This window comes from Aethalodelphis obliquidens, unplaced genomic scaffold (assembly GCF_003676395.1).
Source record: "Aethalodelphis obliquidens isolate GAN/ISIS:26980383/991018 unplaced genomic scaffold, ASM367639v1 scaffold7, whole genome shotgun sequence".
Classification (NCBI taxonomy): Eukaryota; Metazoa; Chordata; class Mammalia; order Artiodactyla; family Delphinidae; genus Aethalodelphis; species Aethalodelphis obliquidens.
In genome coordinates, this window is record NW_020837951.1 from 53137384 (window position 1) to 53156062 (window position 18679).

The 18679-nt window shown below is 40.1% G+C and overlaps 1 protein-coding gene across 5 annotated transcripts in view; it reads right to left on the reverse strand.

The window, feature by feature from the left end:
* Positions 1 to 1010: 1010 nt before the first annotated feature.
* LOC113620093 (histone-arginine methyltransferase CARM1-like) overlaps positions 1011 to 18679 on the reverse strand; it is a 271720-nt gene continuing 254051 nt past the window's right edge. For 3 of the 5 annotated variants that reach the window (XM_027105782.1, XM_027105781.1, XM_027105777.1), the window contains 2 exons: positions 13215 to 13304; positions 1011 to 4038 (listed from right to left, as the gene is read on the reverse strand). In XM_027105782.1, the coding sequence (XP_026961583.1) occupies positions 4005 to 4038; positions 13215 to 13304 (124 nt within the window). In that variant the 3' untranslated portion in view covers positions 1011 to 4004. Of the gene's footprint in view, positions 4039 to 6510; positions 7874 to 13210; positions 13305 to 18679 lie in introns of those variants that run through there. The other 2 variants (XM_027105778.1, XM_027105779.1) reach the window with 2 other exon arrangements.

Sequence of the window (18679 nt, forward strand, 5' to 3'; positions counted from 1 at the left end):
TTGTCTCCCAGGGGACCTCATCCAAGCCTGTGCTTTAATTCCCACCTGCATGCTCTGTGGCTCTCCCGCCCCTACCTCCAGACTGGGCTCCCCCTGAGTTCCAGATGCACACATCTACCTGCCTGCTCTCAACTCTCCTCTGACACAAGCGGCCATCTCAACCCCAACATGCCCACAACACAACTCTTGATTTCCCCTCCCAAACCTGCCCCTCCCCTAGTCTTTTCCATCTTAGTAAGTAGCCCTTTGTCACTCAGACCAAACACCTGGGAGTTGACCTTGATTCTTCTTTTCGTCTCCTACTGACAGCCAATCTATTGGCAAGTTCTGTTTCTACTGTCTCCAAAATAGATCCTAAATCTGGTCACTTCTCAGCATCTTCACCACTAAAAACCTTGCCCTAACTCCTCAACGCTCATTTGTTCTATGGAAACAGCTTCCTAATGGATTTCCCTGTTTCCATTCTTGCCCACATACTGTTTATCAAAAGCAGCCAAAGTGAACCAGTACATGGGATAAATCCCGTCCCATCACCCCTCTGCTTCAAACCTTCAAATTGCCATTATCTCTGCAATAGTAAGTACTCTGCAGATATTTGTTAACAACTGAGTAAGAAAGAAAGAGACCCAGTTACCAGCTTGATGCACAACATAGAAATGTACAAATACTGAAGCACCAGGTGAGAACAGGACCAGCAGCAAAAGCTACCTTGGCACAGAGCCACCCACTGGAGTACGCTCCCTCACTACTCAAAGCGTGGTCCATGGCCAGCAGTACTGGCATCGCTGGGGAGTGCGTTAGAAATAAAGAATCTCAAGTCACACCCCCAGATCTATTGAATCAGATTCTGCATCTTAACAAGCTCTCCAGGAGACTCATATGCACACTAAAGTTTGAGGAGTAGCACCCAGAGACCACCCGCATCTCCATTTCCTGCCCTAGCCCAGCACCGACTTCTCTAACTGACCATCAGGGCCAAGGAGGTCAACACATCTGCTCCTCCAGCAGGAGGCAATTCCAACTGCCCACAGGTTTTGCCAAATTGCAAAACCTAAAATTGCCAGTCTCCACGCACATGCAAACCTAGTGTGTCCGATGCTAAAGCTCGTGGTGTTTAACGTCTCCATTTTTGAAAGAACATGGCCCTGGAGTTTTTGTTTTGATAAACACATTCTTTCATTCTAATTTCTAGGTATTTCCTAATACCTGGGAAACAGTGCCAGTCGCCTCTGGTGCTCCTGAGGTAGAACTGCTTTTGTTGTGTCCCCCAAATGATCTCTCTTCTAGTGAGTTACAGATAAATGGGATTTCCATATGACTTCACTTATATTAATATAACACTGATGGATTTTGTTTTTAATGGAAACAATATACTGCAAATATTAAACTAATCTATTTTTATTTCTTCCTTAAGTCATCACCCTTTAGTTCATCTTTTACATAGACTTTTTGATCCAGGGCAAGAGGGTGAATGAATGAAGGCACGAGTAAATGAATGAGGTGACGTCTTTAGCCACAATATGTTTAAAATTAGGTTATGAACAGAAAGTGGAATTTTCTAAATTCCTTTCATACGAAAGTGACCCAGACAAGAGTTCCTTCTGTAAGTAGATAAGATGCTACTCCACATTGGACAGCTAGATCTTGAGACTGCTATCCTAAGGTAGAGGAATACGGTTATAAAGCAGGGGAAGTAATAGTCACTCCTTCTGCCCCAAGGAATTATAGGTTCCAGAGGGGAGAGAGAGTGGCAGATGGGGGTGGTCAGGCATGTGCCCCTTTTCCTCTTATAAATGGAAGCACAGAAGTTTTAGAAAGGGTATCAACATGGAGCTGGGAAGAGAAGCCAATAAGAATCTATTTCCTACGGCAATAAAATAGGATAACAGCTATATTTAATGATGCAGGCACTGTGTTAAATGCTTTATGTATATCACTGCATCAACCCTCCCAAGAACCCTATTGCTATTACTTCGTTTTAGCAGATAAGGAAATTGCATCTCAGAGAAGGCAGGTGACTGGCTCAAGTTTATATATCTAGTAAGTGACAGAACCAGGATTTGAATCCTGCTATACTCTAACTAAAGAGCCCTCACCTGTAACCATGGTGCTGTTATATTACTTTCAGTACTAACTGATGTAGAACGTGGTCGATCTGGCTGCCTAGGGTCAGCTGAATTCCTCCTCCACACTGCCCCCAAAGAAACGCATGTTTGAGACAAATCTGATTATGTCACTCCTCCACTTAAAAAACGTGGAATGGTTCCTGGTTCCCTGTCTACAGGGTAAAGTCCAAAGTCACCATGGCATACCTCAGGAGAGGAGCCACTGAACGGAACCCGGGATGAACACTTGTACAGAGAGCAGTTACTCTCTTCATTGTCTAATTTCTTCCCCATCCCCTGAGATAAGCTCATGCATTCAACCAGCTTTTGTATAACAGCACGACTTAAAAGGGCGTCTCTCTTCTCCATAGATGGATATTCACATTTAAGCAAGGCACTACAGCTCACCTCTGTGGCCAGGGCGTGTGATAAGTGCAGTTGCACAGGGTCCTGTGGTTTAACGCTCTGTAGTTGCTGTCCTGAGATCCTTAATACTTTTATCTTTGAATTTGTGTTTTGTCAGTGGTGTCTGCTGGGACTACAGAGCACACGCCCGGGGCTGGTAGCTTCGGCTCACAGGGGGTCCCGCCTTCCCACTGTCTCTTTGGGATCCATCCACTAAGCCCCAGGCTCTGGCGGGCTTCTCCCTCCCTGCCCCTGCCCCTTTGACTACAGTAGCAACCAGGCAGGGTGGCCTGAGTTCTACTCTTACACTCTGCCCCCAGGAGGGTAGAGCTGGAATCAGGCATATGTCCAGCTGTTTCCAGAGGTGGGCAAGAGCAATGCTAGTTCCTGTTCAGGGACTGAGCTCAGTCTGCAAATCCGCGGGGCCCTCGCACCCACTCTCAATCTCAGTACTGGGAAGTCACAGTCTCTTGCGGGGTCACGTGTCCACCGTGGTTTGGAACAATAAGCTCATGAAAGGGGAGACGGACTCATCTACCCAGGCTGGGTCTCTGCATCTTTTATTTTGCACTGAGTGGTACAAATTATGAAGCCTGCTCTGTCTATGGCGCTCTGATGTGTTTCGTTAAATATAGTAGAACTGTCAAGTCACAATAAAATGTGACATTAATGTTACTTCCAAGGGTGCTGAGTGCAAGACACTAACAATTTAATAAGTTTAGGCTTTTGTATTGACCTATGTTAATGTGTGATTTCATGCTATTTTGCATGGCAAGGGAAGTTTCTCAGAATTTATTTGATTGCTAGATCAATGTGAAAATGCATTACCGGCCTGCCTTGAGCATGGCCAACTGTTGACCTCTCCAATTAAGTAGACTTGAGAATGAAAATTCAATTATAATGAACAAACGTTTCTTGAACACTTTCTATGAGCCAGGCCCTATGCCAGGCCCTGTGGGGAATATGCAGATTTGTAAGATTTGTTCCTATCTTCGGAGTGCTTGCAAGCAAGTGGGAAGAGGGAGACGTACGTGTGTGGATGACTACGGTATAATACCCCGTCTTACCTTATAAGTGCAGAGGAAATGGAATCAGTAGTGCGGCTGGACTGTTTGTAGGCAGCCCCTCATAAGCAGGTGACAGTGGTTCCTTGCCTTATGTCCATTCCCCTTCTTGGGGAATGGAACCCTACTTTTTTTCAGGCTGAGTCCATCTCCAGCTCAGAGATAAATCTTGTTCAGTTTAGCCCCTCTGTAGTAATCCCATGTCTCTTGTCACTGACTGGTTTAGAGGTGGGCATGTGACTCACGTCTGGCCACGGAAGCATGAAGGCAAGTCTGTGGGTTGCTTCTGAAAAGCTCTTTTGCGGTACGGAGAGCTTTGTGGTTAAGAGCACAGACTCTGGAGTGGGCTGCCTGGTTTACAATCCTGGCACCACCACTTACCAGCTGTGTGTCATCAGGAAAATTACTTAACCTTTCTGTTTCCATTTCCTCATCTGTTCAATGGGGTTAATAATAATACATACCTACAGGGTGTAAGGATCACAATTAGTTTACGTTTGTAAAGTGCTTAGAAGAGTGCCTGGTACATAATAAGTGTTATATAAGTGATATAACCAGCATACCTTTAAGAGGCGACACCAGAAGTGACAGCCTCTTCTTATGACTCTGGACATCGGTGTGTGTAGATGTGACTCCTGTAACTTTCATGGTCTCCTTGTGCCTCTTAAGGGGGCTGACCCATGAGGGAGGATGGCAGAGCCAAAGGAGGGAAGAACCTCAGTCCTTGGTGAAAACACCAAGCCACTGAGTCACCAATCCTGGAGTCCACTCTACCTCTGGGCTTTCTGTTCTGTGATATGATAAAGTTACTGTTTATTTTCAGCCAGCGCCTCATTTTACTGGCAGTCAAAGGCACAATTTAACCTCTACAGCCACTGCCTGGTGTGTGTCCTGGAGCTCCTCAGCCTGTGCGACCTCTAAGTCCCACAGTTGTCCTGGTTGCACTTCCTGAGATGCGGGCTACCTCAGAGCAGCTCCTGACATCAGCTCCTGACCAACTTGCCATGACTCCCCAGGGCTCTGGCCTTGTCTTAATTACGATGTGATGGCTTCATGAAAGACTGAGGTCTCCGAGGTTTCCCTAAATTCAGAATCTACTCTTGATATTCACAGGGGACAGGCTGTAAGGTCACTTTCAAATTTGTAAGTAATATGGTAATGTAATTTCCCCACAAAACACAGTAAATTAACACTTAATAAGTAATTCCCTTTGATTCTTAATAATTCTATAAGATATAGGACTAGAATAAGTAGTAAAGTTACTAGAGTCCTCCATTAAAGTAAGCTCTACTCTACATCATTTGTTTAGTAACACTAAGAGCTTACTTAAATTTCTAAAAATAGGGTGAAGATGATGACAAACGATTTTTAAGGAATACCTTGGGATAGTTATTGATGACATGGAGGTGCATCCTCTGAGTTATTGACAAAAAGACCCTCCCTATCATCCACCCTTGTAGCAGGTATCTGTTATCAAATTTGTGCTTCAGCACAAATTATAAATTATAAATTCATAATATTATAGATCTTCAGGACTGTTCAAAGATTGGGAAATAATATCAATGTTTTGAATCATTGAAAGTCATGGGTTTCATCTCTTGTGTCCACATCTATAGATAGATAATGGCTTCCTAGGGCGTCAGGCTGAGAAGGACTGTGAGGTCACATCAGGCTTCGGTGGGAAAGAGTGTGGGGATTGATTATGAATGTCTGCCCCGGGTGTGGGTGGAGGCAGTGGCAGCGGCAGCAGCCATATTGTGTTTCTGTAATCCAGGGTTTACAGTTTCTTGAAAAGCAATTAGAACACTGTCAGGCCTCATAAATTGTACCAATGTTTTCTTAGGTCAGTCTCCCAAGGCAATAGAAATACAAACAAAAATAAACAAATAGACCTAATCAAACTTACAAGCTTTTGCACAGCAAAGGAAACCATAAACAAAATGAAGAGACGAGCAACCAAATGGGAGAAAATATTTGCAAATGATGTGACCAACAAGGGCTTAGTTTCCAGAATATACAAACAGCTCATATAACTCGACAGTAACAACAACAAAAACAACCCAATCAAGAAGTGGACAGAAGACCTAAATAGACATTTCTCCAAAGAAGACATACAGATGGCCAATAAGCACACGAAAAGATGTTCAACATTGCTAATTATTAGAGAAATGTAAATCAAAACTAAAAGGAGGTACCACCTCACACTGGTCAGAATGGCCATCATTAAAAAGTCTACAAATAACAAATGCTGGAGAGGGCGTGAAGAAAAGGGAACCCTCCTACACTGTTGGTGGGAATGTAAGTTGGAACAGCCACTATGGGGAACAGTATGGAGGTTCCTTAAAGAACTAAAAATAGAACTACCATATGATCCAGCAATCCCACTCCTGGGCATATATCCAGACAAAACTATAATTCATAAAGATACACGCACCCCTGTGTTCATAGCAGCACTATTCACAATAGCCAAGACATGGAAAAATCTAAATGTCCATCAATAGATGAATGGATAAAGAAGATGTGGTATTACATATATACAATGGACTACTACTCAGCCATAAAAAACAACGAAATAATGCCATTTGCAGCAACATGGATGCAACTAGAGATTATCATACTAAGTGAAGTCAGAAAGAGAAAAACAAATATCATATGAAATCGGTAATATGTGAAATCTAAAATATGACACAAATGAACCTATCTATGAAACAGAAACAGAACCATGGACATAGAGAACAGACTTGTGGTTGCCAAGGGGGAGGGGGCTGGGGGAGGGATGGAGTGGGAGGTTGGGGTCAGCAGATGTAAGCTATTATATATGGGATAGATAAACAAAAAGGTCCTACTGTATAGCACAGAGAACTACATTCAATATCCTACGATAAACCATAATGGAAAAAATATTTTTAAATGTATATATATATGTATAACTGAATCACTTTGCTGTACAGCAGAAATTAACACAACACTGTAAACCAACTATACTTCAATAAAAAAATATTGATTAAAAAAAAAGAACACTGTCAGGCCCGATTCCATTATTCTAATTACTCTTAACTTCAGGATAGATTTATTTATTTTACCAATGTACATTTATTGAGCACCTTCCATGCACTGGGTGTACTGTTAGGCATTGTGGAAAATTAAAAAGTGAATCGCTCTCTGATCCAACCCACAAAGAACCAGTTAATAGAAGAGAAAGATGTGTGTGTTTATGGTAGGAAGTGATAAAATGCTGCATGAAAGGGTTCGTTCAAGAAGGGAGACACATTAAAGGTAGGAAAGGGTACTTTTAGAGAGGCACGCTGGTGAGGGTGAGTTGCAAGGAAGCCTTGCAGTCTTGGGAGTAGGACTGTTGGAATGGATAGAAGGAGAAGGCTATTTCAAACTGAGCTGCCAGAAGGAGTGAAAGCACCGGAGTGGAAAGCTGACGGCTGTGGGTGACCGGCTGACTGATGAGAATATGTAACTGCTCTTTATCCCAGGTTCCCCCACAGAGCGAGCAGGTTGCCTCTTGGGCTTCATTAGACTGTGGTGCTGACGTGACATCCATTTTTATAAGGGTTGTTAAGCCAGGGGAAAACCCGCTCTTTAGAAAGATCATCTTTCACCACCATTTGAAGTGTGACTTACAACAAATGTCTTAACGTAAAGGAGAGGCCTCACTGGTGTCTCACACTGTACATTTTTATTGTAAACCTAAGAGGACTGACAAAGTTTCCATCTTTATTTTCTTAACTACACACAGAGTCATCAAATATTGCCAATGAGGAACATTCCTGACATCATATTATTCCATGACCTGAATAAAGCAAAAATTCTTTAACACATCGCTGAGCTAGGCACTAAATATTTACTGAAAATATTTGCAAGAACAGATTAAAATTGCAAATAGATCACCCCTCACATGCTCTAATGTCATGTCATACATACGCATACGTTATAAACATGAGGTAGGATTTTGTTCAATTTCTTTTTTAAATACTTCAAAAATTAAAGCAATGCTGTTGGCTTTACTATAAAAAAAAAAACAAAAAACAGAAAAGAAAATCATTGTTCGGCTACATGCAGAAAGCTGTTAAGGACCAGTCCAGGTAAAGAAGCACCAAGAAATAGATTTGTCAGTCAAATAAGGATGCACATTTTAAAGGTAAGGTGGAAAAAAGGAATTTAGATAAACCTAAACATCCTTGTAAAATTTAGAATGCATGTGAACATAAAGGATTAACTTGCATGTCAAGGGACTTCTCGGGCCTTCATTTACTTATGGCTTGGCTTGTCACTATCTTCTAAGCAAACCTAGAACAGAGAAGGTGATTCTATGACACTGAGTAATTAAATTCCACCAGATCCAAAGCTACAGGCAAGCCGGTTGTACGTTCACATCCCCTCCTTCCCTCCCTGCCCCCTCTTACTTCCTTCTTCCTGCTCCATGCTGTTTCCTGGAGTTTTTATGGGCAGCCTTAGATCTGTATTTACCCACTATATTTAGTGAGTTTGATTATGCATAGCCTAAATTCAGATCTGAGACGATGATCCAGATTTTTGTTCACTGAAAGACTTTTTGCTTTTTTTTATAGGTTTACAGCAAAGACTAAGCGGCTTATTTCTCTCTTTTCTTGCTATTCAATAGGCTCGTTTTGCCTCAGGGCTTTGCCCTTCCTGCTCTCCTGCAGAAGGCTCTGCGGGCATGTCTGCCCAGGCTGGTTCCTTCCTGACATTTATGTCTTCACTCTGCGGCTACCTCTTTGGAGAGGCCTAGAAGATCACCCCACGTAAAGAACACCCACCCCCGATCCCTGGCCTTGCCACTGTCCAGCACATCACTCTGTTCATTTGTTTTCTGCTATCCCTTTTTCATTCTTGTAAGTTTTTATATAACTAAAGTATTTTTATAGATACAGTAAAGTTCACCCTTTTTAGTGTCCAGGTCTGCAAGTTTTGACAAACACATAAAGACATACTGCCACGACTACAATCAAGACCTAGAAAAATTCCATCGCCCTGCACCATGTTCCCATACCCCCTTTATAGTCAACCCTCTACCAACCCCAGCTCTGATCTGTTTCCTGTATCTACAGTGTTCCCTTTGCCAGAATGTCATAGAAATGGAGTCACATAGTATGTAGCCTTTTAGGTCTGGCTTTTTTTCACTTAGCATAATGTAGTTGAGATCCAGCTGTATTTTACATGTATCAGTACTACATTTCTTCTGACTGCTGAAAATTACTCCATTGTATGAATGTTATTCATTCTCCATTTGAAAGACATTCCATCTATTTCCAATTTTTTGTGACTATAAATAAAGATACAATAAACATTCAAATACAGTTTTCATTTCACTTGTGTAAATACCCAGGAGTGGGATTGCTGGGTGATATGGTAAGTGAATTTTTAATGACAGAAGAAACTATTCAACTGTTTTCCAAAGTGGCTGTACCATTTTGTATTCCGACCAGCAATGAATGAGAGTTCCACGAATTTCTCAGCACCTGGTATTGTCAGGATTTTTATTTTAGTCATTCTAATAGGTGTGTAATGGTACGTCATTATGGTTATAATGTGCACTTTCCCTAATGACCAATGATGTTGACCATCTTTTCATGTGCTTATTTGCTATTATACCTTCTTTGATAAGGTATCTGTTCCAATCTTTTGCTCTTTAAAAAAATCATTATTTTCTTATTATTTTTCTTATTATTTTTGAGAATACTGCATCACACCTTCTTTTTATATTCTGGATACTAGTTTTTTTTCCAGATAAATGATTTCCAAATATTTTCACCCAGTTTGTGACTTATCTTTTCATTCATTTTTGATTTTGATAAAGGACAGTTTATCATTTTTTTCTTTTCATGAATTGTTTCTTGTGCCGTATCTATGAAATTACTGTCTAATCCAAGGTCACAAAAATTTTCTTCTATGCTTTACATTTTAATCTATGATCCCTTTTGAGTTAATTTTTAGAGATGGTGTGAGATATGGGAGGAAGTTTTTTTTTTTTTTTAATGGCATACTGATACCCAATCATTCCAGCACCACTTTTGAAAGACTATCACTTCTCCATTGAGTTGCCTTTGCAACTTTGTTGAAAATCGATTGACATATACGTTTCGGTCCGTTTCTGATCTCTATTTCTTTCCATTCATCTACATGCCATTCATTCATCAGTACTGCACTGCCGTGATTACTGTAGCTTTCTTGTAATTCTTGAAATCAGGTAGACATTACTCTGTTTATCTTTTTCAGAGGTTACGACTATCTGAAATTATCTTATTTATTTGCTTACTTTCCTGATGTCTTTTGGGAGACATCAAACCATGAGACCAGGGAGTTTGTACCTATCTCATTCTCTCTTATACCCCAGCACTGAGAAGAGTGCCTGGCACACAATAATTACTTAATAAACTGGTTGAAAAAAAGCATAAAGGAAACCAATATTTAACTTGAGGAAATCAAGGGAACTTAGTATTTTGGGGGAAGAAGGGTCAAATTGTTTTGTGAGAAGCCATGAGTAGAACAGAGGCTTGGCTTGTGGTGTGAGCATGGAAGATGAAATGCTCTTTGGGCCATGGCATCTTGGTCACAGTTCTATTAGGAGCCATCAGGAGCTCCAAGGGGCCACATTCATTCACTCATTCATCAAGTCTTTATCTAGCACCTAATGTGCTACATACTGCATTACACTGCATTATAAACGGCAGTAGGCAAAATCTTGTGTTCAAGGTATGTGGCGTTGCAGACAAATAATAATTGAGACAGAGTCACCCAGGTACCCTAAAAGTGGTTATTTGCACAGGGCTCTTTGAGTGATGTGCAAGGGGCATCTCAGCCAGCCTCGGGCTTGGGAGGCTTCTCAGAAGTGAGCAAACTTGATTAAGGTCTCAAGTTTCAACAGGAAACTTTGGGTCCTTAGTGGGACCCAGCTTTCCTTAGTGGGACTTGGCAACAGTACCTCAGAGCTCTCTCTCCTGGTGCTCTGAAGCAGCTTCAGCTGTTTCTGGGTTTGGGGCACCCGTGGTGGTGGTTTTATGGATTTAACGCTCTCTTGGTGACCTCTACTTCTCCTGCGTGTCACTTACTGCAGTAATGATGATATAATTAATTATGCAGATAGCTATTTAATGCCCACTTCCCTCCCACTACAATGAGAGCTTCATGGAGGCAGGGGCTGCACCTGCCCTGGTCACAGCCGCATTTCCACAGCCCAGCACAGTGAGTGGCCCAGCCAGGTCCTGGGACAGACTGTGTGGGACCCTAATGATGAAGGACTAATCTCACAGTTCTTGGAAGATCTACTAGGTTACCGGAGAACTCTCCCTCCCTGATAGAGTAATTTTGTGCCTTTGCTCACTTTTAGGAACAGCTGTTAGCTCTTCTTTTATTTTCAAATTACTTTAAAATAATTAATAGTCAAAATAAAAGTCCCCCCGACACTGCCCAAGGAGAAAGAGAAACTTTCACATTATGTGTAATGGTGGATGCTCATGTGTTCAGCAATTAATTTGTTGATCTTGACATGTTTTTAGCCTGTCACTGGTGGCCAGACGGTACTGGGGATCTGCCAAAACCCCAAAACGAATCTTTTGCTTTTGTGTGTCAGTAGGGCCTACTGTGCCCTAAAAATGGGCGGAATAAAAAACAAATGGAGAGAAAGTTATTCTGAGGCTGTATTACCAATTGTACCTCTGAGTAATGCCATTTATTTTAATTCTCCCAAATACACACATACAACACACACACACACACACACACACACACACACTCACTCTCTCTCCCCCCCCCCCCTTGGGCTGCTGCTTCTCGGTTGCTGCAATAGCAAACTGGAGTTGCATGTGGGGGAGGAGGGGAAGGGTATTAACACTGTTGGACATCTAACTAAGCACCTACTATATACCAAGTACTCGTCAAAAATTCTGTCAGTTAGCCCACATCTCCATTGAGGATACCGAGGCCTAGACATCAGGAAGGGATGGTGAAGAAATATACTCAAGGTCTGTGATCCCCAGGGAAGTTACATTTTCAAGCACCTCATTTGCTTAATTAAATACATGAATCAGACTTGCTGCTGAGTGAGGGAAAAGCGGAAAAGGAAAGGTATATGCCCCTTGCTCCACTGTCCATCTGTTTGACAGGACTGTAGCCATCTTAGGCATCAGCAGACCTTTGACACTCTCACTTTGACCTGTGGCTACTGTGTTTATGTCTTCGTGCGAAGCAGGGGCTGGCCAAGGCCTGGGCCCTCTCTCCGTGGTTTTCTGGTTCAAACCTTGGTCTTGTGCGATGAAGTGGAAGGGGGACTCAGAGTTACTAGCTTATGTGGTTCTTTCATTCAAAAGTGGGTTTTCTGAAACCCTACAAGAATTCATTTGCTTTTCCAAAACCCAAATGATTCTGTTTGGAATGAACTACAAATCCACATCTATTTACTCAGAGAGAGAGCTGGTGAGCCGAGAACAGGAAGAAAAGAAAGTGGCATTTATTGAGCACCAGTTATGTGAACTACTACGTACTTGGACATGTTATAGATCCTTGCAATCGCCTGGTGAGGTATGCTGTTTATCCCGTCTTACAGATGAGAAAACTGAGGGCTAGGCAGGTTCAATAGTACTGGTGAGTAGTCAGCCTGTTCTCTCCAAGCCCAAAACCTGTGCTCTTTCCTTAACATGGTAGGAGTGTGCAAAGGGATGGGAGCGAGGACTTCTCTCTTCCCTCGGAATTCGAGACAGATCCATATCCCTAACTGGCAATAGGTTTCAAAGAGTCACACCGTGTGTGACAGCCTACATACGACATATACAATTACAGCCTTGCCTCCCCTGCTTCAAGGTCAACATTTCATTCTCCCATCTTGGCCAAAGAATTCTTGGTGTGGTTTCCTGAGTTTCCTCTTTTCTTTAAGCTTTTTAATACTATACAGACATGATGCCTTGAATTAAAGCCTTGGGGAGACATTAAAATATGAGAGAAAAGTCACTTTCTATTAAGAAAGTCAAGAGTGACAGTGTCCCGTGGTTTTGTGGGGCTGATTTCATGAGTGGATATTTAATTGGCTCATACTGAATAGTTATGCAAATGGGGAGATTTTCCACAAACATTTGTTGTATCCAACCCACTGTGGCAAGTTCTTCGTATCAGACAAAATCTGATGGCCAGAGACAAAATCTCTGGCACAGCTGCCAAAGAAAATTATGTCCTGACTTACATGCTCTCAAAAAACATCTAAAAAAATTTACTTTAAATGGACTCGTGTTTTAGGTGCATTGGAATAACTGCTACGTAAAATCATCCCAGAGTGAATGAAGGGCAAAGAAGATCATCTTTAAACTCTACATTTTGCAGATGAGAAAACTGAATGCCAGAAGGAAAGTGACTTTACCTGAGGTCACACAGCTGTAAGGAGGATTCACTTTGTAGGACTCTCCTGTGCTGTATGAGGATCAGACTGTTCTATATAGATTTCTATTTAATGGAACATAAAACACTCAACTCCATATAGGGATCCAAGTCTCCTTAGAGAAGAATAGATGCTTTTTCTCCTCTTAGGAAAGATGGAATTATTCTAAACCTCTTTACCTAGTCATATGGTCAATTGAGATCCTATATACATAGGTGTGAAATGGATGAGGGCAGTTCTTACCTAAAGAAAGGATTCTTTAAATCGAGGGTGTTCCCAGACCTCAAGCCTGTCTGGTTTACCAGCGCCACGATCTGAATGTCATAGCTCTGTCTGTAAGGCGGAAAAAGAAAACCAACATATCAACTCACAAGGCTGGTGTTAGCCAGTCACATATATTTAGGGCACATTCTTTTTTCCATTTTTTCTACTTTTTTGAGTGCACCATGTGGCATGTGGGATCCTAGTTTGCTGACCAGGGATTAAACCCATGCCCCCTGCAGTGGAAGCATGGAGTCTTAACCACTGGACCACCAGGGAAGTCCTGGGCATCACCTACGCATACCTACTTCACGCGGGTTTTAAGAGCATGTGTTTGGCATCTTATACGTTTCTGTATCTGTTTATTTGGATATGATTAATATTGGTAGAGGTAATTGAAGGCTTGTTTGCTTGCAAACTGTTTATTACAAGAGTCTCATAGCTATAATTTCTTGGTTTAAATATTACAAAGGTAATGGTATTTCTGGTTGATTAAAGTATTAAAAAAAAAGCTTTATTAATATCAATGGCAGAAATGGCTTTAAGTAACAGAGACCCTTTATGGGTCACCACTGATGTACCAAAACAATCTTAATCATGCGAGAATTGGCTAAGCTAAAACCTCAAACTGATGTAAAACAGCCAACAAATGTGATTGATTTTTAAGAGACCCCAGACGAAGCCTCAAGCAATTACAGTGAGAAGAAGCTGCTAATAATAACAGGTAATATGCTATATCCTTGATGACTAATCTGAAGGGGCTATGTTTGTGGGATTTTTATTAGTCATTCTCAAGAACATATGTATTTCTTTTGGTTATAAAAGGGTGACATGCTCACTGTAGAAAAATAAGGAAAAATAGAAATAGAATAATCCATAATGTCATTAGACAAGGATTCCTTCAACTAGCATTGTAGAATATTTCCCTTCTATGTAATTTTCCCTACATTTATAAATATAAAATTTTAGCAAAATCATGCTTAAATTGCTTAAATAGTCCTTCTTATCTCCTTATTTTATTTAACGTTAGCATTTACCCTATAATTCTCAACAATGTATTTGTCAATACCATTATGTGGGTATAGCACAATTCATTTAGCAATTTCTGATTGTTAAATATTTATGTTTTTATAATAATATATTGTTACTTATGGTAACAAAAATCTGGTTTTATGACAGAAATTCTCTGCAAAAGACATTCCTGTAATACATCTTTACGTACTATCTGGGATTATCTTGCTTGGGATAAATTCTTAGAGGTAGACTCACCAGGCTAAAGCTTATAAAACATATTTAAGGCTCTCAAGACCTGCTGCTAAAATATCTTCCAGAAAGTGTACCAAACTACCTCCTCACCTACAAAGCATAAAACTACTAATTTCATTATACTTTTTCCAATTCTTAATATTTAAATGTTTGGGATTAAAATATTATTATTTTAATTTGAATTTCCTTGAAAACTAGGCTTCTTTTTTAAATTCCAGAAATTAGTGAGTGATATAAATCCCTCCCTATCATTCCCAATAGTGGCCTGGGTAGGTTTAAATATAAGGTCAGATTCTGTGAAACCGAACAGAATAAGAGGAAGACATAGTCATATATATATTTTTAAGCACTCATTTCTGTGGGCTTTTTTATATTTTTAAACATCTTACTTGGAGTATAATTGCTTTACAATGTTGTGTTAGTTTCTGTTGTATTACAAAGTGAATCAGCTATATGCATACGTATATCCCCATATCCCCTCCCTCTTGCATCTCCCTCCCACCCTCCCTATCCCACCCCTTTAGGTGGACACAAAGCACTGAGCTGATCTCCCAGTGCTATGTGGCTTCTTCCCACTAGCTATCTATTTTACATTTGGTAGTGTATATATGTCCATCCCACTCTCTCACTTCGTCCCAGCTTACCCTTCCCCCTCGCCATGTCCTCAAGTCCATTCTCTAGGTCTGCGTCTTTATTCCTGTAGAGTCCCTAGATTCATCAGATTTATTTTTTAGATACCATATGTATGTGTTAGCATATGGTATTGGTTTTTCTCTTTCTGACTTACTTCACTCTGTATGACAATCTCTAGGTCCATCTACGTCACTACAAATAACTCAATATCATTTTTTTATGACTGAGTAATATTCCATTGTACATATGTGCCATATCTTCTTTATCCATTCACTGTCGATGGACACTTAGGTTGCTTCCATGTCCTGGCTACTGTAAATAGTGCTGCAATGAACATTGTGGTACATGACTCTCTTTGAATTATGGTTTTCTCTGGGTATAAGGTCAACAGTGGGACTGCTGGGTCATATGGTAGTTCTACTTTTAGTTTTTAAAGTAACCTTCATAATGTTCTTCAGAGTGGCTATATGAATTTACATTCCCACCAACAGTGCAAGAGGATTCTGTTTTCTCCACACCCTCTCCAGCATTTATTGTTTGTAGATTGTTGGGTGATTCCATTCTGACGGGTGTGAGGTGATACCTCATTGTAGTTTTGATTTGCATTTCTCTAATGATTAGTGATGTTGAGCATCTTTTCATGTGTTTGTTGGCAATCTGTATATCTTCTTTGGAGGAATGTCTGTTTAGGTCTTCTGCCCATTTTTTGGATGGTTTGTTTTTTTGATATGGAGCTGCATGAGCTGCTTGTATATTTTGGAGATTAATCCTTTGTCAGCTGCTTCATTTGCAAATATTTTCTCCCATTCTGAGGGTTGACTTTTCATCTTGTTTATGGATTCCTTTGCTGTGCAAAAGCTTTTAAGTTTGATTAGGTCTCACTTGTTTACTTTTGTTTCTATTTCCATTACTGTAGGAGATGGGTCAAAAAGGATCTTGCTGTGATATATGTCATACAGTGTTCTGGCTATGTTTTCCTATGAGTTTTATAGTGTCTGGCCTTACATTTAGGTCTTTAATCCTTTTTGAGGTTATTTTTCTATATGGTGTTAGGAAGTGTTCTAATTTCATTCTTTTACATGTAGCTGTCCAGTTTTCCCAGCACCACTTATTGAAGAGGCTGTCTTTTCTCCATTGTGTATTCTTGCCTCCTTTATCAAAGATAAGGTGACCATATGCGTGTAGGTTTATCTCTGGGCTTTCTATCCTGTTCCATTGATCTATATTTCTGTTTTTGTGTCAGTACCATACTGTCTTGAATACTGTAGCTTTGTTGTATAGTCTGAAGGCCAGGAGCCTGATTCCTCCAGCTCCGTTTTTCTTTCTCAAGATTGCTTTGGCTATTCAGGGTTTTTTGTGTTTCCATATAAGTTGTGAAATATTTTGTTCTAGTTCTGTGAAAAATGACATTGGTAGTTTGATAGGGATTGCACTGAATCTGTAGATTGCTTTGTTTAGTAATTTTCACAATGTTGATTGTTCCAATCCAAGAACATGGTATCTCTCTCCATCTGTTTGTATCATCCTTAATTTCTTTCATCGGTGTCTTATACTTTTCTGCATACAAGTCTTTTGTCTCCTTAGGTAGGTTTATTCCTAGGTATTTTATTCTTTTTATTTCAATGGTGAATGGGAGTGTTTCCTTAATTTCTTTTTCAGATTTTTTCATCATTAGTGTATAGGAATGCAAGAGATTTCTGTGCATTTATTTTGTATCCCACTACTCTACCATATTCATTAATTAGGTCTAGTAGTTTTCTGGTAGCATCTTTAGGATTCCCTATGTATAGTATCATGTCATCTGCAAACAGTGACACTTTTATTTCTTCTTTTCCAATTTTGATTCCTTTTATTTCTTTTCCTTGTCTGATCGCTGTGGCTAAAACTTCCATAACTATGTTGAATAACAGTGGTGAGAGTGGGCAACCTTGTCTTGTTCCTGATCTTAGAGGAAATGGTTTCAGTATTTCACCATTGAGAACGATGTTGGCTATGGGTTTGTCATATATGGCTTTTATTATGTTGAGGTAGGTTCCCTCTATGCCTACTTTCTGGAGAGTTTTTGTCATAAACAGGTGTTGAATTTTGTGAAAAGCTTTTTCTGCATCTATTGAGATGATCATATGGTATTTATCCTTGAAGTCATTAATATGGTGTATCACACTGATTGATTTGCATATTGTGAAGAATCCTTGCATTCCTGGGATAAACCCCACTTGATCACGGTGTATAATCCTTTTAACGTGCGGCTGGATTCTGTTTGCTAGTATTTTGGTGAGGATTTATGTATCTATGTTCATCAGTGATACTGGCCTGTAGTTTTCTTTTTTTGTGACATCTTTATCTGTCTTTGGCATCAGGGTGATGGTAACTTTGTAGAATGAGTTGGAGAGTGTTCCTTCCTCTGCTATATTTTGGAAGAGTTTGAGAGGATAGATGTTACCTCTTCTCTAAATGTCTGACAGATTTTGCCTGCGAAGACATCTGGTCCTGGGCTTTTGTTTGTTGGAAGATTTTTAATCACAGTTTCAGTTTCAATGCTTGTGATTGGTCTGTTTATATTTTCTCTTTCTTCCTGGATCAGTCTCATAAGGTTGTGCTTTTCTAAGAATTTGTCCATTTCTTCCAGGTTGTCCATTTTATTGGCATAGGGTTGCTTGTAGTAATCTCTCATGATTCTCTATTATTTCTGCAGTGTCAGTTGTTACTTCTCTTTTTTCATTTCTAATTCTGTTGAGTTGAGTTTTCTACCTTTTTTTCTTGATGAATCTGGCTAATGGTTTATCAGGTTATTTTATCTTCTCAAAGAAACAGCTTTTAGTTTTATTGATCTTTGCTATTGTTTCCTCCATTTCTTTTTCATTTAATCTGATCCGATCTTTATGATTTCTTTCCTTCTGCTAACTTTGTGGGGGTTTTTTTGTTCTACTTTCACTAATTGCTTTAGGTGTAAGGTTAGGTTGTTTGTTTGAGATGTTTCTCGTTTCTTAAGGTAGGATCGTATTGCTATAAACTTCCCTCTTAGAACTGCTTTTGCTGCATCCCATAGTTTAGGGTTGTCGTGTTTTCACTGTCATTTGTTTCTAGGTATTTTTTGATATCCTCTTTGATTTCTTCAGTGATCTCTCAGTTATTTAGTAGCGTATTGTTTAGCCTCCATGTGTTTGTATTTTTTACAGATTTTTTCCTGTATTCATATCTGGTCTCATAGCACTGTGGTCGGAAAAGATACTTGATACGATTTCAATTTTCTTAAATTAACCAAAGCTTCATTTGTGACCCAGGATATGGTCTAACCTGGAGAATGTTCCATGAGCACTTGAGAAGAAAGTCTATTCTGTTGTTTTTGGATAGAATGTCCTATAGATATTAATTAAGTCCATCTTGTTTAATGTGTCATTTAAAGTTCGTGTGTCCTTATTTATTTTCATTTTGGATGATCTGTCCATTGGTGAAAGTGGGGTGTTAAAATCCTCTATTACTATTATGTTACTGTTGATTTCTCCTTTTATGCCTGTTAGCACTTGCCTTATGTATTGAGGTGTTCC